Consider the following 25015-nt stretch of genomic DNA (forward strand, 5'->3'; position numbering starts at 1 on the left):
AACGCAATAGCTTTTGGGAGATGTTTTCTTGAAATTTGTTTAATTTCACAAATTAGCAAAAGGCACCTCCAAATCACAAAACCAAGCAAATTCCTCCATGTGAAGCAGTTTCAGCATACATGCATTATGTCTGTAGCAGAATGGACTTGCCCTCTCAGGGAAGGAAGTGATAGCATCACGAGGTATCAGGGAAGAAGGAAGAGAAGAAGATATAGGAAAGAGAGGAAAGAAATGTTGGGCAAAGTGTGAAAATTTATGAAAGGAATGGACACAGAAGAGGGTTGGAGGATAGGACCGTGGGATGAGAATATGGCAACAATGAAAGCATAGAAGAATATTATCCCACGCTGTGTTAACTAGGGGTGTTTGTTCATATATTACCTTCAACATGTCTATGTGTGCCATGCAGACGTACGAGTTGAACTGTGCATTTGTAGTTATAAAAAGGTAAAGGTAAAGGGACCCCTGACCATTAGGTCCAGTCATGGCCGACTCTGGGGTTGCGGCGCTCATCTCGCTTTACTGGCCAAGGGAGTTCAGCTTCCGGGTCATGTGGCCAGCATGACTAAGCTGCTTCTGGTGAACCAGAGCAGCACACGGAAACACTGTTTACCTTCCCGCTGGAGCGGTACCTATTTATCTACTTGCGCTTTGACGTGCTTTCGAACTGCTAGGTGGGCAGGAGCAGGGACCGAGCAACGGGAGATCACCCTGTCACGGGGATTCGAACTGCCGCCCTTCTGATCAGCAAGTTCTAGGCTCTGTGGTTTAACCCACAGCGCCACCCGTGTCCCATATTTGTAGTTATACAGATGCAATATTCAATGAGAAGTACTTTTTTTCTAAAAAAAAACATGTTTACGGGGTACTTTCATTTTCCTACTCATATTGAAATACTGCCCCTCAATGAGGCCAAACTTAGATTCACAAAATGTTTAGGGGTATGCGTACCCCTGCGTACCCCCAGGGGAAAAAAGCACTGTCAGTGAGTATACGGTCTGTGTAGCTCTATACACAATAGTGTGCTCTTTCACATCATAAACACATGTATGTGTGTAAAGATAGTTTGTACCTGTGTTCAGTGTAAAGTGGGACAAGTCATGTGTTAGTGTATGCATGTTTGAGAGGGGTGCGGAGAAGAGGAGAAATGTTATGGTGTTTGCCAGCAAAAACCTTGGCCACAAACCTCATTTTATGTACATTCTAAATCTTTAACTTAAACTCAGTTCACATCTGAAACATATTGGCCAACTTAGCTTAGTCTTGTCAAAAAAGTCAACCCCTAGATACAATTGACAATCAAATTATACCAGTCAAGGAGGTGAGATTGTCTTCAGGAAAGCAGCAGTGAAGGGAGGTTTAAGCCTCCCTGGCTGTGATATTGATGAATATCACCCCCTCCCTGCCCTGGATTAGGTGCAAATTGTAAAGCTGCTATAGGTCGAGGGCTGGATTTCCCCCCCAATATATGGCTGCAATACAAAATGAATGCTATGATGGAAACTGGAAACTCAGTGAAGGCCCTTATCAACCCACTATATGGATAGGCCATAGAATGCCATATTTCAAAGTGGTCGTTTGTACCACAGCAACTACTTTGCAGGTAAATATCCTTTAATACTTTGGAATGCTAATGCAGAGTTTCACAGGAACACATGAAATTGCTGTATACTGAGTCAGGACCATTGGTCCAGCTAGCTCAGTATTGTCAACACTGACCGGTGGTGACTATCCAGTATCTCAAGCAAGGAATATTCCCAATCCTATATGTAGATGCTGGATATTGCAACCGTCTGCATGCATAGCAGATGGGAGTTCCTGGGAGTGCCAGTACTAGATGAAGTTCTAGCCCCAGAAGGGCACAAGTTGTGTTTTTAGATACTAGAGCTCAGAGGTCTCATTGAATAGCCTACCATCTCTTGAAGACCTCTCTAAAGGGAAGCAAAGGGGCTTACTTTCAAAGGCTGTGACTCTACTGTTACTGAAGCAGTACTTCTTAAATTAACAGCCTCTTAGCTTCAAGTTTTATAAAATAATCCTTAGGGAAATAGTTATTACACATTTCAACAGGCTAATCATTAGAAAAGGTTTGTGGGCAATTCAAAATTGTCTTTTCCAGAACTTACCAAGACATGAAACAGTAACAGTGTATATATATAAAAAAGCAACAGCTACACCTGTAGAAGTATTTTCTCTTTTTGCTGCAGCATACTGAAAGGCAAACAAAAACCAAAATGCATTTATCATATGGGCAGCAGAGAGGATCAATTTTAACACAATTTTAAAGATCCCTGCTCAAGATTAAAGAGCATCCATTTGTAGAGAAAGGTCATAGGTGGGTTTCAGACTTATTGTAAAGCATAATTGGATGAAAATTATGATTTTTTTATTCTTAAGACTCCTCTGAGTTTCCTGTGGGTAAGACCCAGTTATTCAATGGGCCTTATTTCTGAGTAGGCATACAAAGAACTGTGTTGGAAGCTGGTGAAAGAACTGCAGTAAACCTGACATCTGCATGGGAAGAAAACTTTCTTCTGACTTTTCAGATGTTTGTTTTACGTTCTGACAGCACCATCCTTTTGCATATCTACTCAGAAAATAAGTCGCCCTATGTTACCCTGAGCAAGTTAGCTTTGGACTGGAGGCTTAATGGAACATAGTATATGAGACATGACCCAAAGTTTTCCCTCAGATGTATTTCATGTTCAGGCCTCACCTTCTTCCTATCCCTGAAGCAGCACTGCACAGAATCAAATCCCCTTGATTACCAGCTGCTAAACAGGAGGAAGAAGAGTTTGGATTTGATATCCCACTTTACTACCCTAAGGAATCTCAAAGCGGCTAACAATCTCCTTTCCCTTCCTCCCCCACAACAAACACTCTGTGAGGTGAGTGAGGCTGAGAGACTTCAGAGAATTGTGACTAGCCCAAGGTCACACAGCAGCTGCATGTGGAGAAGCAGGGAATCGAACCCGGTTCACCAGATTACGAGTCCACCACTCTTAACCACTACACCACACCCATCCTGCATAGTGCCAGTCACTACTTCTCTGTGAGTGGCTTCCCTCACATACATGAAGCCACCTGCAAAGGGGTAGCTTCCCATGGGATCAGATTATTTAGCTTACCAGCAGAAGGATTTCATCCTACGTGGTGCTATTTGCAAAGGAACAGCACACCTCAGGAATGAACCAACATGCTCTAGTCAGCACTGCCACCTACCCCCACCAGCTCCTGTTTGTTAAAATAGGGTGTAAAAAAATCCTTATGCCCCTTCCACTCCATCCCCCAGAGCAGCACAAAGCAGATTGGTCTGATCCAGGAGCCATGGATTTTTTTTTTAATACCTTATTTCGTTATCCTCTTGGCAGATGTTTGATTCTGTATTCTGGTCACTTTCTGAAAAGTGTTTGCGGGTTGTTTTCTATAGAAAAACAGTGGTATATAAGTATTTTTATGTGTCAGCAAATGCATAAAGTAAGCCAGCGTTCTATTTGGCATATCTCACCTTCCAGCACAGAGCTCCCAAAATAAAGCCAATAAGAAGAGTCACCAGCCCTGTTAGTGCTATGCTGATTCCATGCATGCTGGCGCTGTTGAGGAAACCCAACTCTGCGTCTGTAATTGAAAACATTTCCAGTTAGTTTAGGCAGATTTCTTTCTTTTTAATCTCCGGGGTAACATTGTTCATAAAAGGTAGTTAGGTATCACCTCTGCAGACCATACATCGCAAGTTATACCTTGAGAGATTTGTTTGTCATTAGGAAGCATTTGGCTCCCTGAAATTCACAGCTTTATTTGCACTCCCTCCGGAAAGGCAAACATTCTGGCAACTGTATAATCACAATTTTACCATCTGCGGAGCAACATTTACCAAGCTATTTTCTTCCTCTCTCTTTGCAGCAAAAGATCTCCTCTCCCCATTCACCTCCCAAGGCCGCTTAGCAGAACAGAACAGACTTTTCAGCAGGAAGATACTAGGAGTAAATTTCATATATGGGCTCACAAGGGACTGAGCACTATAAACTTAAATACTCTACCACCCCAGAAGTATTTCCCCCCACTTCTCTGGAGTAATAATAGCAATGCTTGGAAATGAGCAATGCTGTTGACCACTGGATGATGCTGACCACATATTTCCAATTTACAGGTTATGATTTTAATTAGCAGCCTGGAAGTAGCTCTGTTATATGCAACAGAGCAGAAGGGTGGGGGTGGACAAAAAATGAATAAAATAATAATAATAATAACTAAACCAATGAAAAATGAATATCGGTCCCTATTCTTTGCAAGCAGCCTTTGCTTGTTAAAAAAAAAATCCTTTCATACCAAATGGAAACAATTCATTTTTTAAAAATACTGCAGCTTTGAGTAAATATATTTGATTGAGCAACCTACAAGGCGTGTTTATACGTGTTTCTCACACACAGTTGCGTTGTTTTACAGTTCAGAAGGATGCTAGTGGCATATGTGTGTGGTGATGTGTTATGTGACACATAACTGGGCAGGCTGATACCATAAGTGTGTGATATCATTTGGCCCAGAGTACTTAAGTCTGTGGTTTTATCCCTCCGACCTATATCAAGATTGCGTCCAAGCCTCCATTTCATGATCATGACAGCCACGATATGGCACGTTCCCACAATCTTGACTAGGCTGCAAATCCACCGGCTGTCTTTTGAACTACAGGGGAGGAGACATGAGAGCTACCTACTGTTTAAACCAGGGGTGGGGAACCTGATGCCCTCCAGACTTTACTTCCCATAATCCCTGGCAACTGGCTGTTCTAGATGGAGCTGATGGGAGTTGGAGTCCAACAACATATGAAAGTTCCCTATTGGGGCAATCGTAGTCTTGGATGGAGGGGAGGTTGTAGTCTCTTTGCCTGCCCCTCCAAATACTGGGGTATCCCGTTAAAGGGATCTGGGGGGGGGGAGTTGCCTGTGGGGTTCACCCTATTTGATGTAAGTATTAGAAACCCCTGCACAGACTGACTGATAGCATCACTTTCAGCAGGTAGGCTGGAATAATTTGATTGCCCCATGCCCAAGCCAAACCTCTTTTATCTGTATTCAATAAAGTTGTGGCCTGTTTTGATCCAAACCAGTCTCAGTTGCCTTTTACTTCCTTGTGGGGTGGGGGACTGGGGGGGCATGACGCCTGGGCCGGCAACATCTAGAGCAGGGGCAGGCAACCTAAGGCCCGGGGGCCAGATGCGGCCCAATTGCCTTCTTAATGGGCCCATGGACGGTCTAGGAATTAGCATGTTTTTACATGAGTAGAATGCATTCTTTTATCTAAAATGCATCTCTGGGTTATTTGTGGGGCATAGGAATTCGTTCATTTTTTTTTCCAAAATATAGTCCGGCCCACCACATGGTCTGAGGGACGGTGGACTGACCCACAGCTGAAAAAGGTTGCTGACCCCTGATCTAGAGGTTACCCATCCTTGCTCTCAATCAGGGTGTCCCAAACTTGGGTATCTAGCTGTTTTTGCACAACAGTCCCCATCATCCCTGACCACTGGCCCGGCTAGTTTAGGATGATGGGTGTTGTAGTCCAAAAAATATCTGGAGACCCAAAATATCTAATTTCCCAAAATATTTGGGAAACGCTGATCTAAACCAAGCCTGTCTATTCCTGTCACAGTGCAGGTGAAAAAAAACTATTGTTGCATGTTTTAGTTTCGATCGTTTTTCCTGCAGACAAGCAGCTAAAAACTCAACTCTCAACAAAATCAAATTAAGCACACTAGGGAATGGGATAAGCAGCAGCTAAGAAGTGCCGGTGTGATGTGGTGCCAGATATACTCGCCATTCCGATTCCTTCCTGTAGACTTTCTATTCATTAGGAACCACTTCTTCTGCCGATGAGATTTTATTTTCCCACTTCAATTCTACCACAAAAATCCTGCCCACTCGAGTTCAAACCACATCTCAAGCCTCAGTGCAAACAGGGACTGACAATTTACAGTTCATAAAGCTGTCTTGGATTCTAAACCTTGTTTCTAATCAAATCTCTAGCCAACATTGTTTGAACTTTGCTTAGCCCCCGCAGGTGTGCCAACTCTAAAAGGAAATTTTAGTCAAGCAGAACAGATACTTCATGGTTGCATAATGGGAAGGTGGTTATTTTACACCATGCACGCTAACCATAGTAGATAAAAGGTGAAGCTCTGGGGAAAAAAACCTTAGTAGAAACTTAGGAAGCTGCCCTTTCCAGACTCGTGTCCCTGCCTGGGGCATCTAGGTTAGTGTTGTTTGTGCTGACTGACAGTGGTTTTCCAGGTGACTTGGAAAAAAGGCAGGATACTCCCCATCCATCTGCCCTGTGACTCCAATCAGGCTGGGCCAACCTGCTTCAGCCTGGATCTGGTCCCAAATTAGTTCAGTGAAGGGACTAATGTTTAATTGGATTTTAAAAAAACAAAAGCAAAAAGCAAAACCTTAATTAAGCATCCAGCTAGGATGGGGGCGGTGATAGGAGATTTTGCATCTTTCAGAGCAGGTGCAATCTGTCAAAGTACCAGAGTAATGGACTTTCCCTCCTTGCTCTGCCAAGTGATTGAAGTGCTTTCAAGCTTGTCTGTTGCAGATTTGCACAGAGTAGGGGGGGCTTACCTGTCTCCACCTGCCCTCCAAGATGCTAATAGACTTAAACTCTAATCAGCTTCAGCCAGAATGACCATTGGCCAAGGATGATGGATAGTGCAACTACATTGGGGAAGAAGTGGCACCGGTTTGCCACCCCTCACATAGAGGGAGTCAGAGGATGAAGAAGGTTCTTTTCTTTTCTTTGATGGGGTTGAAAGGTAAAGAATTATATAGCTGCTGGCTTCAGACCTTTGGTTCAGGGTGTTTTACAAGGTGAACCTCTGCAGTCAGCAGTAGGCAACAATGGAGCAAGCAATGGATCTTACTCCGAGGAAAGCATGAAGAAGATTATGGTCCTGTTATTCTATCTACAGCTGCCCTATGCATATAATGGATCAACCTTCCTGCATTTTTGGATTCTATTTGTAGGCATGGACTCTCCATAGGGAGTGATCAATGATCCTGTATCACTTTATGTTTTCTTACAAAGAATTTTATTTGCCATTTTGCTGCCCATTTATCTAAGTTTGGAGCCCTCTGCAATTGACTTGGGCTTCCACTCTTCTGAATATGTTGGTTGTTGTTGTTGTTTAGTTGTTTAGTCGTGTCTGACTCTTTGTGACCCCATGGACCAGAGAATGCCAGGCACTCCTGTCTTCCACTGCCTCCCGCAGTTTGGTCAAACTCATGCTGGTAGCTTCAAGAACACTGTCCAACCATCTTGTCCTCTGTCATCCCCTTCAGCTTGTGCCCTCAATCTTTCCCAACATCAGGGTCTTTTCCAGGGAGTCTTCTCTTCTCATGAGGTGGCCAAAGTATTGGAGCCTCAGCTTCAGGATCTGTCCTTCCAGTGAGCACTCAGGGCTGATTTCCTTAAGAATGGAGAGGTTTGATCTTCTTGCAGTCCATGGGACTCTCAAGAGACTCCTCCAGCACCACAATTCAAAAGCATCAATTCTTCGGCGATCAGCATTCTTTATGGTGAATATGTTGGTATCATCTGCAAATCTGGCTTCCTCACTGCTTATCCCAGAATCTGGATAATTTGTGAATAAATTAAATAGCAATAGTCCCAATACAAATACTTGGGAAACTTCACTGCTTAGTCTTCTTCACTGTGAACATTGTTTGCTTGCTCCTACTCTCTGTTTCCACTTGCACAATCAGTTACCAATCCACAAGAGGCTATGTCCTCTTATTCCATGCTGTGTTTACTCTGGTGAAAGCATTTGGTCAAAAGCTGGATCCATCCAATCTACATTCTTGTTGATACTCTCAATGTACCCTAAATGAGGCATGCCTTCCCTTTGCAGAAACCATAGGGATACTACCTTGGAAAGATTTGTTATTCTATATAACTGAAGGGTTAAAAAATGCTTTCCCTGCTCTTACCAGGAACAGAAGTCAATGGACATTTTGCTTCCTTGATCTCCCTTGAATTCTTTAAAACAAAAACAAAAACCTGGCATTGTATTGCTTACCATCCAGTCCTTGGAAAGCTAATTGATTAGTGGCAAGTTGCATTTTGTTTTTGAGTTCGTTAAGCAATCTCTGGTGTAAGTCATCTAGATTTCGTGAATTTTTCATTTTAAATCTGTCAATAAGCACTCAAGCTCATCTGGTCATCGTATATGACTCGGCTCTACAGATGCACCCCCAACCCCCACCCAATGTAGTTCAGTTCTGAGTCTGTCCAACAGTTTTTTAAGTGTAAGGTAAAGGTAAAGGGACCCCTAACCATTAGGTCCAGTCATGGCCGACTCTGGGGTTGCGGCGCTCATCTCGCTTTATTGGCCGAGGGAGCCGGCGTACAGCTTCTGGGTCATGTGGCCAGCATGACTAAGCCGCTTCTGGCGAACCAGAGCAGCACACGGAAACGCCGTTTACCTTCCCGCTGAAGTGGTACCTATTTATCTACTTGCACTTTGACATGCTTTCGAACTGCTAGGTGGGCAGGAGCAGGGACCGAGCAACGGGAGCTCACCCCGTCACGGGGATTCGAACTGCCACCCTTCTGATCGGCAAGTCCTAGGCTCTGTGGTTTAACCCACAGCACCACCCACATCCCTTTTTAAGTGTAGGTGGTTGCAATGAATTTGTTTGCCTTCTCTTGTAGTAATCCTTTCACATCTTTGCTTCCTGGCAGCCTGAGTGCTAGTTTCTTGCTTGTGATTTTCCCTTTCTTAAAAAATACACCTCCATCAAGCACATCACCCCATTTTAATGGTTGTGCTGATCTGGTTGTTGTTGTTTTCCTTCCCTCAAACACTGCTGCTGAAGCTGTAAACTGAAGTAGAAGACTAGTTCTGAGAAGAGGTAGGAGAAAGAGGGACTCACCTGTCTCCCCCTCTAGAAACTGCCTCCAAAGGTAGACAGTTAAGAAGTTGCTCCTCTGCCCTCCCCATGCCAGTCTTCTGCTTCAGTTTACAGCCTCCACTGCTGCATTTTGTAAAACACACACAAACTCACACACTAGGGTAGGGCACAAACTTGCACACATGTATAGCTTGGGTTTTAATCAGCAAAGGCGCTGTGGCTCTTAATATTTCTATTGTAACATCGTCAAGCTTCAAGAATGCAGCAACTCCCATTGGTGCCAGGCAAGGTGAATAGAGTTGGAAAACAGACACAATGAACCACATACTAATCCTGCTGCCAGCTTTGTCACCCATGGATTTGCTCCAGATTAATTAAGACAAGATTTTAATCTATGTTACTTCAATGCTTTTCACACCTGCACATTTAGTCATATAATTAAAAATAATTGGGCAGAGGAACAAATATGCAGAACCGATCCACTCTGCTTTAAATTGCAAATGTATTCATTCTTAGGGAACATACTGACTGAATGCCATGGGTTTTTTTGGTATTGCTTTTAAATGTTTGATTAATTGGGGACATCAGAGACTGAAAACATGGAGCCACAGAGATCAGAAGGGTGGTTTCTGAAAGGATACGTGCCAAGCTTCAGCCAAATGGCAGAGGATGGTGCTTTGCTTCAGCAGAGAGTCGAGCTCTCCGTGAAATGCAGTCACTGATACAGAGGCCAGTCGGAGAATAATACAAATAAATACAAAATGAAGAATGTGGAACTGGGTAGCTCCACATATTGCATTAAAAAAGATCCCCAAACAGCTTCTCTGCCTTTCTCTCCATGCAAAAACCTTGCTGGAGAAGGCACCACAACACATCACTCTCTGGGGCACCTGTGAGAAATGACTATTAGCCACTGTATGGGATCTCGAGGAGATAGTGATCTGACATGGTCCACCCTTCCGTCTCTGGTCTCTTCATAATTCTCCTATCTGTATTTTATTACTTTCAATATCCCTTGTGAAAAGGCCTTGGATGTACTGATGACACTGGTCAGCAAAGCCTTTGATGTATAGCCTGGCATTTTTGTCTTTTGATGTAGAGTAGCTCTGGTTGAGCCTGTATCGTCCTAATATAGGGGTCAGCAAACTTTTTTCAGTAGAGGGCCAGTCCACTGTCCCTCAGACCTTGTGGGGGGCCAGACTATATTTTGGGGACAAAAGAAGAAGAACCAATTCCTATGCCCCACAAATAACCCAGAGATGCATTTTTTTAAAAAAACACACATTCTACTCATGTAAAAACACCAGGCAGGCCCCACAAATAACCCAGAGATGCATTTTAAATAAAAGGACACATTCTACTCATGTAAAAACATGCTGATTCCCGGACCACCCGCGGGCCGGATTTAGAAGTCTATTGGGCCGGATCTGGCCCCCGGGCCTTAGTTTGCCTACCCATGTCCTAATAGGACACAGGTCTATAAAATACCTGGCTATGGAGCATGCCAAGCAGAAGCTCAGCAGAGTCTATCAGTCATAGAGCTGTGCACCAAGACTATCTGGGGGGACACTTTCCCACTCCTTCCAGGCTTCTCAGTGGCAGATTGAGGTGCTGCTTGGTAATGTATATTTTGCTTGCTATATGTAATAAAATCTGTAATCTTCTTACCCAATTGTGTTTGTATTGCTTCTGAATCTAATCATTAAAAGAACCATCTTGCATTTAGCAAAGCAGCCACAATACCCCCACAGATGGAGACAGCAATACTTCTGAATACGAAGTTGCTGGAATCTACAGGTGAGGAGAGTACTCTTTTGCTCAAATCCTGCTTGCTGGTTTCCCACAGGCCTCTGGTTGCCACGGGATGCTGGACTAGATGGACCATTGACCTGATCCATCACGACAAGTTGTAGTGAGGAGTTAGCAGCCCCCCAACAGTTCCTGTTTAGCTGATTGCAGCCTCTGGGAGCTTGTGGCCAGGACTTGTAAACAGGGGTGTTTGCAAAGGTGTTTTGAGGGAAAGGCCCAGAATGCGGTCTCGTGGTGTGCGTAGGACCAAGAGACAGTGACCTGCAGCATCCTTGCTGTATTTGTCTTCCTGCCTGAGAATGTGCACTACTCTACCTGCAGCAAGTGCAGTCTGGTTGCCTTGCTGGAAGAGAAGGTGTAGAAACTTGAGGCCCACCTATAACCACACTTCAAGCTACTGGGCAAGGTGAGGAATTTCTCGATAGAGCTGAGTGGACAGTCCTGGAAGAGCAATGCAGGTGGGGTGCCCCCAGGGAGGAGGAAAATTTCCTATTGTGGGAGACAAACCCCTGGAGTTATATCTCCCCCCTACACACACATGGATAACCTCCAAGTGCCCTCACACACCTGACTTTTTGCTGCACATTTTAACAAGGTAAACCCCTGACTTGGATTCTGAAGGATAACCAGCTTGGCTTACCATCACAGCCAGATGGCTAAGCAGAATAGTAGCTTGTCCTTCTTTGGTTGTCCACTATGGAACTATGCTCTGGCTCTTGAGACAAACTTCACGCGGCAACTTCATGTGGCAATTTTGAGTCATCATGATATTAGATGTTAATGTGTATTTCCAGCCCCTAACAAGGTTCCTGGAAGCCTGAAACAGGACCTTGTGTAGCCATGTACGGGACTTATCATATACTACTGAAACCTTCCAGCAATGTCATAGAGTGCTAAGAGAGAGGTAGCTCACAACCATAGCATACATTTAAAGCTCAAGCCTTCCTCCAAAGAGTCCCAGGAACTGTAGTTTATTTAGGGTGTTGGGAATCGTAGCTCTGTGAGGAGTAAACTACAAGTCCCAGAATTCTTAGCGAAAAGCCATGTGCTTTAAATGTAGGGTATGAACACGGCTAAGTTCTCTTGAACTTGACTGGGAAGCAGATTCCACAGTTGTGGTGTTAATAATACCAGCCAATCATTGCAATATGGACTCCATCCTGCAACTCCTAATTAGCGCCATTATATAACTTATACAGTGGTACCTTGGGTTGCAGACGCTTCAGGTTACAGACTCCACTAACCCAGAAATAGTACCTTGGCTCAAGAACTTTGATTCAGGATGAGAACAGAAATCGCGCTGCAGTGGCACAGCGGCAGCGGGAGGCCCCATTAACTAAAGTGGTGCTTCAGGTTAAGAACAGTTTCAGGTTAAGAATGGACTTCCAGAACGAATTAAGTTCTTAACCTGAGGTACCACTGTACCAGCTGTGGGGAACCTTTGTTCCTCCAGATGCTTTTGAAGTAGTACAACTCTCAGCCCCATCAAGCATTGCCAAAGGTCAGTTTTGATGGGAGTTGTAGTTTGGCAATATCTGGATGGACAAACGTTCCCCACACCTGCCTTATAGCAACAAATAAAAAACAAACCCATGTGTTCTTTCTCACTATGTTGCTGCCTCCACCTTAGAAGTGATGTCAATTCTAAGTGTTATTACTACTTACTAACACTTATAACTGCACAATGTGGTTGCAATAAACTGTATTCCTTTGCAAGCACAAATGCTGATTTATTTATTTCGTTGATATTCCACCTGTCCTCCAAGGAACTGATAGTTTTCCTCCTCCCCATGTTAATCTCACAATAACCCCTGATAGGCTGAGACCAAGTTCACTGAGTGAGTTTCATATTTCAGTGTGGATTTGAACCCCTGTCTTCCAGGTCCTAAGTCCAGCACTCTAACCACTACGCCACATTAGATACTGACAACACACACCCATTCCCTGCACAATACAGTTGGTTCCCCCTGTAGAAATCAAATGCAAATGGGTACAATGGTTTATACTTACGCTCGCTGCTATCGCCACTGCTGTCATTCTTAAGAGAGCTGGCAGCAACAGGATGTAACAAAATGGGCTCTGTGACACTGTTGCCGGCATCTAAGACAAACAGAGTGGATTGGTGGTCTATATTTTGGAAAACTGCAGATTATTTTGCCTGTATTATAGCATTTAACCAAGTCAACGGAACTGTTTGCAAATAATATTGACCAATAGCAACAATGCAAACAAACAAACAAAAAGGTTAACAGTGACCCCCCCAAAAAATCTGTTTTTTAAAACTACTCAGCTGTACCTCAGCTCGAACTTCAGAGCTGTCTTTTCTATTGGGCTTACTGGTGCATTGAACCAGGGCGCTGGCCTTTCAGTGGCACCCCAGTGAGTGGGGGAGCTGCGCAACTTTGTCGGCGGCCTTCCCTTTCCCTGCATGCCCACCAGCTGTGCCCTGTCAACCATATGGCTGGCGGGCATGCAGCTTCCTTCCCAAGCCTCCGCAGGAGGAGAGTGATCCCCGCAGAGGCTTGGGAAAAGGTCGACAACTCTGGGAAAGGGGGGGGGCGCCAGAGGGATCTTTGAACCACGGCGCTGGATATGCTTAAGACGGCCCTGTCGAACTCCCTCATAATAACCCCAGAATATGCTTGCAACCATTTTAAGAGATAGTCACCAGAAGGCCTACTGATGTGGATCAGCCCCAGTATATTGGAGGGAGGTGGAGAAAAACAGGGGGATTCAACCCTTTGTCCTCTCTGCAGTCCCAATCCAACTTCCCCCAACACCTTTTAGCCCATTCACATAGGGAAGAAACCTTCCATTAACATCAAATGATTGTCACATTCAGCAGCTGATTGTCACTACTAGTAAGATCTATGTCCATATATAATCAGCTGCAGCTTTATATAACTATATGTGCCATATTATACAGAATTAGCACAGTCTTGCTAACAGTGCAGTCCTGAAGTTGGCATGCGGGGCAATCCACAGGTAGTTTAGCTGTCCAACCAAAGCCCTACTGGGCTCATTCCTGCAGGGTGAAAGTGAGTTTGGAGGAAACTCATATGGTTCTCTGTCCATTTTGCAACTCCCAGCAACAACCTAGATTGATGGGATGGAAAGAAAAGTCACAGGTGGTTTGGGATACATTGGAACCAAACTGCTTCCTAGTCCTCTACAACATGCCCATGGACCTCAGAGCTCAGAAAGCAGCTGGGCCAGGGCATCAAATGTTTCCAAGGTGGGAGAACAGGGAAATTTGATATTGGACCTCCTTCTCCAAAATCTGAGACATCTCTTCAGTGTCAGAGTGGAAGATTAGATATTTCCTCCGGCCCCTGAGATAGCTTCCCGGGGACCATAGATGATCAGAGTTTGTGTCATTTGAGGACACATCCAGATAAAAATGAAGTCTTACCATTTGGGGAGGGCTCTGTTGCCGAAAGCAGAACACAGTCGCTCTGTTCTGGTGCTTTTGCAATGCTTTTGTAGACATCAATAGTGCTATTAAAGTGCTTAAAGAACTCTTCTGGAAAGAATTTACCTTCTTCATAAAGGTGGTCATTATATTTTCTAAAGTTCTAAGGGGAGAAAAATAACAAAATCCATTTGTAAAGGAAGCACAAATAAGCTGAGCTACCACAGCGTGAAATGGTATGGATCATGAATAGATGGAAATGTGTTTAACAGGTGGTACAAACTGGGAGGTCAAAACTGTAAATTATAAAGGTCAAATTCAGTTGGACACATTTTCCTTGATGCAAAAGCTCTGTTCCCTGGATTGCAATTGATTTCTTTCTTACTGCAAAACTTTTATCAGTTAATGGCAAAACTGGCTCCAAACAATATGGTTTTCAGTTACATCATACTTCTTTAACATGATATTTCAGTTAACTACTAAAACATGGTTACTTTGTGTATTGTAAACATGGGGATACCTTGGACCAGATTGCGCAATACTCTCCTGATCAGTGCCATGCGTTTTTGTTTTTTTTTATACTAAGATTTATACCCTGCTTCCCCCTTCATTTTAACCAGCAAGTTAAGACAATAATACTAAATTCATGAGGCAGGGAGTTCCACATGCAGTGTGCTGCCACCGAAAGGCCCTTCTGCCACCAATCATAACACAGAAGCGGCTGAATCTAGACTCATCAAAGAAGTGTTTCAGCTTAAAGCATTGTATATCGCACATACAACACATAAAATCGGTTTTTCTTTACCCGTCTAGCTGAGTCAAGGTCTTGACATGCATAAGAGGGTATCAAGGCAGCTTCACGTGGGCAGCAACTGATACTGATATAACTTGATCCCAAGATGTTTATGTCTTTAAAGGGAATACCTAGTGATTTGAATTGCACCCCTAAATCATATGGCAGCTGGTGCAACTGATAAAATAAAAGTGGTGAATGAACTCACCACTTGGCCCCTGTCAAAATCATGGCAGTGGCATTTTGCACCAACTGTGGTTTACAGGTTGTTTTCCAGAGCAACTCCACGTAGAATGTGCCACAGTAGTTTAATCACAAAGTAATAAAGACACATGAATCCATGTGGCTGAAACAAGGGCAGGTTTTACACCTGCCTGCCTTCAACATCATGGGAGATCTATGTGAAGGCATAATTACTTCTACAGTATAATGTTATATGCCAGTAACATTTGTAAAATTGCTATCATTTAAATTTTGGGGGAAGCAGTCCTTGAACAGATTTCCTAAATCTGTTTTAGCTATTCCCAATGGCTCAAATGTGCAGTGACTTTGCTTTTGGAAATGTGTGTTTCCAAACACACACACACACACACACACACACACACTATGCAGGTGGCATGTACGAAACTGCCCCAGAAACTCGCTTAGATTTAAAAAATAGTTCTGTAGATGTCCAGAGCTTCCTTAGGTGTGTGGAGCCTTAGGTGTGTCTCCCAGACAACAAGGAGTCCATCCATACTGTATATAAAAAGTAGTATTGCATCCCCAGTCAAATATTAAGGATGCAATCCAAAAAATGCTTACTTGGGAATAAGTACTATTGAACTCAATTGGGCTTACTTCAGAGTAGGCATCTACAGAATCACACTGAAATAAATGATAAAAAGTGGATAGGAAATCTAGTTGCAGGCAGACTGAGGGGCTTAAATACAATAGCAAGAAACTAGTACAAAGTGAAACAATCCTAGAGACAAGATAATTTCCGTGTAACACTCAATAAAGATTTAGCGATATAGGCACAAGCAAGGGCAAGCCCAAGCAAAGTCTTGGGCTTGTGTTTTCCACACACACACACCCTTCTACTATGATTGGGGAAAGGACCTCTGCAGCATTTAGTTTCACTTTTAGAAAATCCTGGCTTGATGTTGTTACCTGTGAACTACAGACCATGGTTTAAAACAAATTCCAAAATTTTAAAACAATCAAACTACAAATTGACTTGTTTAATTAACAACTTTAGAATAAATGTCTCTGATTTGCACATGAAGAGCTGGGATTTTCTGAAGGCAAGATGAAGCACTGCAGAAGTATTTTGCCTGGCTGTGCAGGAGGCCGAGATGGAAGCAGGTGCTGAAGCTCGGCCAGGATCCTTCCCACTACATACAAACCAGTCTATTCTGTTCTGGTCTGCTCTCTATACACAAAGCTATTATTTTGCAACCAAGAGGGAAGATTAATCTTAGATTATTACCTTATTTTTATTAGTAGACAGGCATGCCATTAGATCATTGATGATCCTTGTGAGATTATTGATGATTGAGTAATTACTTAAGACATCTGACATATCTGAAAAGTCTTTAAATCTGTGCAGAAGATTATTCAGACTGGCTGACAATTCAGGAACCATCAGATACAACCAACAATGATTAGGCTGTCATGGGTGATAAAAAGAAAAGAGAGAGAGATTACACTCCAAACACAACTGTTTAAGTAATTTAAAGTGTGTAAAAGTAGATTAACGTGTCCTTTCCAATAGGTATTAGTTTGCACTTTGTCAGATTGAAAATTCAGCTGCCATTAGATTACCTGCTGTTTTCTTGAGTCCTTTTTGGAATTCCTGACAGTCCTTCTTAACATAACTAGGTCAGCCATGACTGTCAGTAGATGTTGCCAGTTCTGCTTTATCCCTGAGTCTACCAGCTTCAAAGCTGTCAAAAAAATCACTGCTAGCGTTTAACTTCTTTCACACTGAAGTATGCAGGAATCTAACACACAATCTTGTTCTTCTTTACACAATGACTTGTATTTTTTTAAAAAAGATATTTATTGAGTTTTCCCACCTTTATACATTAAAAAATCAAAAAGAAAAAACAAAAAAGTTAAAAACACATAAAGTTTACAATCCTTATTTTCAATAACATATTTCCCTGACTTCCCCACACCTCCCCTTCTTATATTCCAATTCAAATTGTTAATTCAACAAGTTCTTGTCCCCAATTTTTGATCTTTTTATATTTAATTCATTTAAAAAAACCCCAATTTTAACTTATAAACATCAGTATTTAAACATCAGTGCTCATTCTTAAAACTTTTTTCTAAAGTCGACCCAAATTCCCTTCCACGAATTCCCCAATTTTCATACTAATAACAAAACAAAATAAAAAAAACAGATTATTATTCTGCACCCTTTGGATTCCCAAACCCCCCCCCCTTTCCCGGTTTCAATCCCCAACAAATGTCCATTAGTCTTAGTCTACTATCAGCCTGGAGACCTCATGTCCGAAGCTCTTAATTCTCTCTCAATTCCTCTCTGCCGGTTTTTTTGGTAGTCCTTAATATTAAACACCAGATCTCGGAGAAGCTCTGTCCCGATAGGGTCCATATTTCTTCCAGCCAGACCTCCATACTTAAAAGTGGAGCCTGAATCTTGTTTCTTACTCCTTTTAAGTCCAAATGTCCCAAAAGCTCCAACTTTCACCTTAATCAAATTTGTAATCCATAGGTCTTCAGATCCCCACATAAGGAGATCTCTCCATTCTTCAATCTTCAATTCAAAACAGATTTTCATCATCCAGTACTTATTTTCCTTTGTAGCCATCATGTCAGGCCTCTGGCTCTCCTTTGTCATCTGCAACATTACATCTCCTCCTTCCTTTTCCTCAGAAACAACATATATCTCTTTCTCCACACTCTCAAATCTTTCAAGTTTCTCTTCTTGTCCAGCTGCATGGACTTCATGAGTCGAGTCCTTATCAAATTCAATGGATTTGTTTACTGTTAAGTCCAGAGTTGCAACATTTGTAGCCAAAACATCAATTTGGCCTTGTAACTTTCCCAAGAGAAGAAACACTCTGTCCAATTTAGCTTGAATTTTTCCTCCTTCAGCCATTCTTGTAATGTCCCAAAATCCCCTCTAGAGGGATTTTGGTTACTTTATCTTCCTTCCAGTTCAAATCCAAAAATCAAGTTAGTTTGTATCAGTTCTTCCTTGTTTTCAACAAAATATAACCAAATTGTAGCAAATATATCCAGCAGAGATAGCAGAAACAAAGTTCTCTTTTTCCTTCTTGACAGCTAATTTGACAGCTGTCAAACTCTTCTATATCTCCTCAACAGGCTCTCTCGCGGATCACTCCCGGGTCCGGGGGGGTGGCACTTCAGCTCTCAAAATTAGCTCTTATCCTCCAGTGAAATTACTTATACTGCCAAATCGTGAAATTAATGTCTTTTACCCAATAAAGAAGAAGAAATTCTCTCGACCTTAGTTAGCTAGTCCTTGCTTTAGATTATTTATAAGACGGGGAGACGGACTTCCTGTTTGCGCCTTCCCCGATCGTGCCTAATTAAAAAAAAAATTTTTCTTTACAAATCCAATTTCCGTATTACTCACGGGTTGTTACTTTTAGAGTCCAATTGTTCACAAGAAGAAGTCAGCGCTCTCCGACCATGGCATGCGGCTTCACTCTGCAGGAGAAGCAGTCGACTCTCAGCACCGCGCCGCTCACCCTGTGCCCCGTTCCGAAGCCTTTAAAAAGGCTCCTTCGCGGGTCGGGGGGCACAAATGGTGCCCGCCGAGTCACCAAGTTCACAGGCTTCAGCGCCTGTGATTTCTGAGGGTCCCCGTGTCGCCGCAGCGGCAAGACCCGGATCCTGTGGAGCCGATTCCCTCCGGAGCTCGGAAGGAATCCGCCATTAGCCGATGGCGCTAACCCGGAAGTCCTACACAATGACTTGTAGATTGATTATTATGCCTTTTATTCTTCTAATTATGCTATACTTTTTTAAAAAAGTGTATCTTCACATTAGGTTCCACAAGACCCTTTTGCTGTAAAACGCATTATGCAACCCCCACCATCCCACAATTTATGCCTTGAATTTGTCTATCTCAATGTCAAACATGGTTTACTAACACTCACAACTAAAACACAATTTGAGATCTTTAATACAACGATTCGGTGGAGCTGCACAGGGCAGGGATGGAGAACCTATGGCCCTCCCGATGTCACTGGATTCTAGCTACTGCAAAAATCTTAACTGAGAGCAAGCGGAGATGTCAAAAGCAAATAAACCAATACTGTAGAATCACTTGCTAACTCTTGGAAACTGACCCAAATGATGAAACTCATGGTGTGTTCATTTGAGAAACAGAAAGAGCCAATTGAAGAAGCCAAGGGCCCCATTTACAAATTTCATGAGAACGAAGTACAATTTCGACCTGAAGTTTATCAGTCTATTGCATTTATTTAATGAGCATTTATATGTGCCTTTATTTGTATTTGCACCCACTGCCCTACATGCAGAATTCTACAGCACAAATCCTCGACGCTAATTTCACTATCCTTTTTCTGGGTGGTCAACCATAAAAACAGTTGTTGGCAACAAACTAGGAAGATGGTGGGGGGAGAGGAGTAAAGGAGAACCATAAAATTCACTATACAGCTTGGTAGCATATTTCAGAGATAAGAGAGTAACTCAAATCTATTAATTCTGCTGCTCCTACAAACACTAACTTTCAGTAAAGAACATCAAGTTTATGGAGAACTGAACTTAATAGTAACATTTAAATCATAGAATCATAGAATTGTAGAGTTGGAAGGGACCCTGAGGTTCATTTAGTCCAACCCCTTGAAATGAAGATGTCCCGTATGGGGATCAAACCTGCAACCTTGTAGTTATCAGACCCATGCTCTAACCAACTGAGCAAGCCACAAAACTTGGATTACCCACCCTATCTTTTTCAACACTCGCAGAAGAAGGTTCTTCCTCGTTCATGCTTCCGTTTGCACATGCAAGAATACACACACACACATACACACACTAAAACCATTTTACTTACTCTTCCTGCCAGCGAACAGACTTCCTTTGGCCTTTAACTGAGCAGCACCCACCCACACTATTCTTTGCAGTTTGTACATTTGCTTTTGGCCCACAGAATTAGATGCTTGGCTGAAAGTAATTTGCAATGCATTAATATATATTTTTTTAAAATGTTGGCATTGGATGCATTTTATAGATCTGTGTTGCTGACACATTTTGGCTTGGAATATTTTTTGTTGCACCAAGTGCCAAAAACTAATATATTTCTTCAGTTGACTGAAAGCATGCTAATTGGGCTTGTTCCACCTTGCCCTCCCCCACATATTGATTTAAGTTTAAAACTGATTTAAGGGCTATCACACGGAAGGTGAAGAAAGCTTGTTTTCTCCTGCTCCAGAGGGTAGGACCCAAACCAATAGTTTCAAGTTACAAGACAGGAGATTTCTACTAAACATCAGGAAGAACTTTCTGGCTGTAAGAGCTGTTTGACAGTGGAGTAGACTTCACTGGAGGTTTTTAAGCAGAGGCTGGATGGCCATCTGCCATTGATGCTTTTGCTGAGATTCTTGCACCACAGGGGATTGGACTAGATGACCCACAAGATCCCTTCCAATTCTACAATTCTGTGGTTCTGTAAGGACTTCATTAGATGTTTTGAAGGGCAGTACTGTTATAAATACTGATGATCTGCAGCTTTGGCTTTCTTATTCATCAAAGCAGAGCTGTACACTGTGTAGATGAAGCAGCATGAAAACACACCAATGGAATTTATGAATGACCACATCCAAACTATTGTCAAGAACAGTCCAGAATGGTCCAGATGTTTCAGTGTCCATGTGTTTTTAATTTAAGGTACTGAACATTGTTGTGAGAAAACTGCACCACAAGTATGAAAACAAAAAGCTGCTCCACTGATGTGGATATATTGATAACCGCAGTTCCACATTTTGGAACACTTTGGGGGGGGGGAATAGTGGAAGGAACTAAGGGCCTCAGACAAAAGAAACTTAGAACAGCCGTGCTGGAGCAGACCAAAGGACCATCATTTCTTATGCTGGCCAGCTGGACGCCTTGGGAACGCACAAGCACAGCATGAAGATCAAAGAAACATTGTTGTTGTTGTTGTTTAGTCGTTTAGTCGTGTCCGACTCTTCATGACCCCATGGACCAGAGCACACCAGGCACTTCTGTCTTCCACTGCCTCCCGCAGTTTGGTCAAACTCATGCTGGTAGCTTCGAGAACACTGTCCAACCATCTCGTCCTCTGTCGTCCCCTTCTCCTTGTGCCCTCCATCTTTCCCAACATCAGGGTCTTTTCCAGGGAGTCTTCTCTTCTCATGAGGTGGCTTCAGGTTCAGCTTCAGGATCTGTCCTTCCAGTGAGCACTCAGGGCTGATTTCCTTCAGAATGGAGAGGTTTGATCTTCTTGCAGTCCATGGGATTCTCAAGAGTCTCCTCCAGCGCCATAATTCAAAAGCATCAATTCTTCGGCTATCAGCCTTCTTTATGGTCCAGCTCTCACTTCCATACATCACTACTGGGAAAACCATAGCTTTAACTATACAGATCTTTGTTGGCAAGGTGATGTCTCTACTTTTTAAGATGCTGTCTAGGTTTGTCATTGCTGCATTATACCAAGCACGCTGCATTATACCAAGTCAGAGCCTTGGTCCAGCCTAGCTCAGCATTGCCTTCACAGACTGGCAGCAATTTTGATGGTCTCAGTCAGGATTCTTTTGCAGATCAACCTGGAGGAGATCTTTCCATGCAAAGCATGTACATCAGGCAGGCAGCAATGCTAAGAGGCTCACACAGCAGTCTAAGAAGTAAGAATTCCCATCTCCTCGTTTTCTTGTCCCACCCCCCAGTCCTATATCCAGCCTCCTCCCCCCCCCCCCATTTTATCACTTAATATATCTGGATACTTGTTCTGGCAGCTTACCGTCTTTTCCATCTTTCCCCTCTATTGGTTGGGCAATCTCTATCGATTTGACACTTTCATTCTTAGCTATTACTGTTATTACAATAATAATTTTTAAATAACTGTATATTTTATTATTTATTGGGGGCAGGGAGTGTATTAGCAGAAGAAAGGAGCTATGTTGCCCCATTTGAAAACATCTTCCAACACCACCTAAAAAGGAGGGAGTCTCTTTCTGGAAAGATAATTTAACCCTTGTGGCATTGTTATTAACACAACTGGGGTGATAATAATGCCAGTTGTAGGATTAATTATTACATTCTAAATGTAGTTTAGAATATACCTTCTAATGCAAAATTAACCAATCTCATAAATTAGTTTTTGCCAGTCAAAACAATGTTATTCTGAGGGGAAGTGTCCCTGATTTAATATTCCTCACAAAACCAAACAATACAGCACTTAAGAGCTCTTACCAAGGCTAACAAAATTTGCAGTCATTTCGAGTTTTATTCAACTAAATTATACTCATGAGTAGAACCACTGAACTCAATAAACAAAATTTAACAATGGCCATTAACCGTGTCCAAAGTTTCTACTCTGAGTAGGATTAACATTGGATACAACACTTATTTTTTTTTAGATTCTGAATACCACCCGGATATTTCCAAAACAGCATGAATATTACATTGGAATAAGGAGCGTTTAGGACCGGCAGAATTATGCAAGAAAACAGCAAAGAAAGGCATATATGTCAGGGAAATAAAATATACTTTTGATTACCCAGTGCATTCATTAAAGAGATAATCATAATAATTATCACAACTAAAGAAGCTGTTCACCTCCTTTATCTCTGGCAATGTCTTATATGGATTTCCACTGTGGAAATGATAATTATACATAGGCTTATCCCTTTTGCTGCCAAAGTCACTGTACAATAGGATCGAAAATATAAATCAAAGATTCAAACCAAAAATCTATATTCTCTGCCTTGCACACTAATGAGCATTTATTGCATTTTATCACTAAAGAAAAGATATGGGGCACTCTCAAGCAGAAATATAGTGTGGTTAATGGTAAGGGGGAAAGGTTTAAGCCAGGGGTTGTTAGCTGTTGTTGTTTTTCCTCTGAGGGCATTCACCTGTGGTCCAGGCTTGGGGCAGAGCATCCCTTTCTGGGTGTGGTCAAAAAGGGGCATTGCTATCCCACACTCTTGCATAAATTCTCTCAAATAATAATAATAATAATAATTCATTTATACCCCGTCCATCTGGCTGGGTTTCCCCAGCCATTCTGGGCAGTTTCCAACAGAACATTAAAAACAGAATAAAACTTCAAACATTAAAAACTTCTCTAAACAGGGCTGCCTTCAGATGTCTTCTAAAAGTCAGATAGTTGTTTATTTCCTTGACATCCGATGGGAGGGCGTTCCACAGGCAGGCACCACTACCGAGAAGGCCCTCCGCCTGGTTCCCTGTAACCTCACTTCTCGTAGTGAGGGAACTGCCAGAAGGCCCTCGCTGCTGGACCTCAGTGTCCGGGCAGAACGATGGGGGTGGAGACGCTCCTTCAGGTATACTGGGCCAAGGCTGTTTAGGGCTTTAAAGGTCAGCATCAACACTTTGAATTGTGCTTGGAAATGCACTGGGAGCCAATGTAGGTCTCTCAGGACCGGTGTTATATGGTCTTGGCAGCCACTCCCAGTCACTAGTTTAGCTGCTGTATTTTGGATTAGTTGCAGTTTCCAAGTCACCTTCAAAGGTAGTCCCACGTAGAACATAGGCCTCCTCATCAGTGGATTTGGGCAGATCATTTGAGGAAGTGTGATTAAAGCTCACCTCCATGCATTAAATGACTGATCCGATAATGGGTGAGGAGGTAATTTCTGTCCCACTGAGGGTGTTGGGCTGGGCAGAGCATTGCATATATTTACCCTTCTTAGATCTGCCCAAATTTGTAGGGGTCATAGGGTGTGCTGGGCTGAAGCTTAGCCACTCCTGGTTTAAGCTTAACTCACCCACAGAAACCACTGAGTACTGATCAATATCTTTTGAAGTAAATAGCTTTTGAAAGGCCTCTGTTTAGTAAGAGCTTTAACAAAACCTGAAGTTCTCATGTCATAAGAGCAGAAAGCAAGAATCATCAAGGACTCCCGTGGTTGTTTTACAAAGAATATAATTCAAGCAGTTGTACATACCAGACTGTCCATCTTCCGGACATATTTAAGGGTTATCATATAATCATTTGGAAGATTTCCAACCTACAGACAGACAATAAAGGACATTAAAGGTTATTTAGTGGTTCTATATAAAATAAAGCTTAAATTTAATTATGTGCTATATAGAAAAATATCATTAAATGTTCTGCTAAAGCAGGGCTGGGAAATACATAGCTCTTCAGATGCTGCTGGACTAAAACTTCCATCATCCCTGGCCACTGGCCATGTTGACTGGAGCTCATGGGAATTGGAGTCCAATGAAATCCTATACAAATGTAGTGCATGAATCCAAGACTCATCATGTCTTGCGCTTATTTTCTGTTACATCTGAATTCTGAACTGGAATAGTAGGTTATTGGGAAAGGCTGCTAATTCCTCAGCCCAGTCATTGTTGGAGAAGATTTTCAGCTTGCCAGATGGAATTATTCCCCCATACACTGTTCTTAAGGTTCTCCTGATTCCCCCTAAGCCAGTTTGGGGAGATGGGGGCAGAAGAGGAGGCAAAGCCCCATTGCAGAAGTCCTTGTGCAGGCATCCACGAGTCGAATCCCACCCTGTATTTCTCACCATCCTGATAGCCCATAATTTGGGATCCAGCAATAGCCACACTTCAAGCAAAAGGGAATACATTGTTTTCCATACTCGGTGTGCAGGAAGGGACTCGATACTTAGCAACGTCAGCAACTGTATATTCCTTTAAGAAAGGTCAATGCAAGATTAAATTTGTTCCAGATCAACAAGCACTACAAGAATTGGCATGCATTATGCATACAATCTACTTTACCGGCATCAGGGCCTGTCAAGCACTTTTCACGCACAGTTAAAAAAACACACACAAAAACGTAAGTGGTCAAGACTACAAATTCAAGGAGTAAGAGCATTACTTCCAAACAGAAAACAACTCAGCATGAGACAGCTT

At 42.6% G+C, this 25015-nt stretch overlaps 1 protein-coding gene across 5 annotated transcripts in view; it reads right to left on the bottom strand.

The window, feature by feature from the left end:
• The window catches only part of KITLG (KIT ligand), a 104914-nt gene that overhangs the window by 4521 nt on the left and 75378 nt on the right, over positions 1-25015 (bottom strand). For 4 of the 5 annotated variants that reach the window (XM_053405128.1, XM_053405124.1, XM_053405126.1 and 1 more), the window contains 7 exons: positions 24076-24138; positions 16395-16574; positions 14131-14293; positions 12729-12818; positions 3509-3618; positions 3348-3424; positions 2127-2211 (listed from right to left, as the gene is read on the bottom strand). In XM_053405128.1, the coding sequence (XP_053261103.1) occupies positions 2172-2211; positions 3348-3424; positions 3509-3618; positions 12729-12818; positions 14131-14293; positions 16395-16574; positions 24076-24114 (699 nt within the window). In that variant the 5' untranslated portion in view covers positions 24115-24138 and the 3' untranslated portion in view covers positions 2127-2171. Of the gene's footprint in view, positions 1-2126; positions 2212-3347; positions 3425-3508; positions 3619-12728; positions 12819-14130; positions 14294-16394; positions 16575-16729; positions 16842-24075; positions 24139-25015 lie in introns of those variants that run through there. The other variant, XM_053405127.1, reaches the window with a different exon arrangement.

The sequence above is a fragment of the Podarcis raffonei genome, chromosome 10 (genome assembly GCF_027172205.1).
Source record: "Podarcis raffonei isolate rPodRaf1 chromosome 10, rPodRaf1.pri, whole genome shotgun sequence".
In the NCBI taxonomy this organism is placed as follows: domain Eukaryota; kingdom Metazoa; phylum Chordata; class Lepidosauria; order Squamata; family Lacertidae; genus Podarcis; species Podarcis raffonei.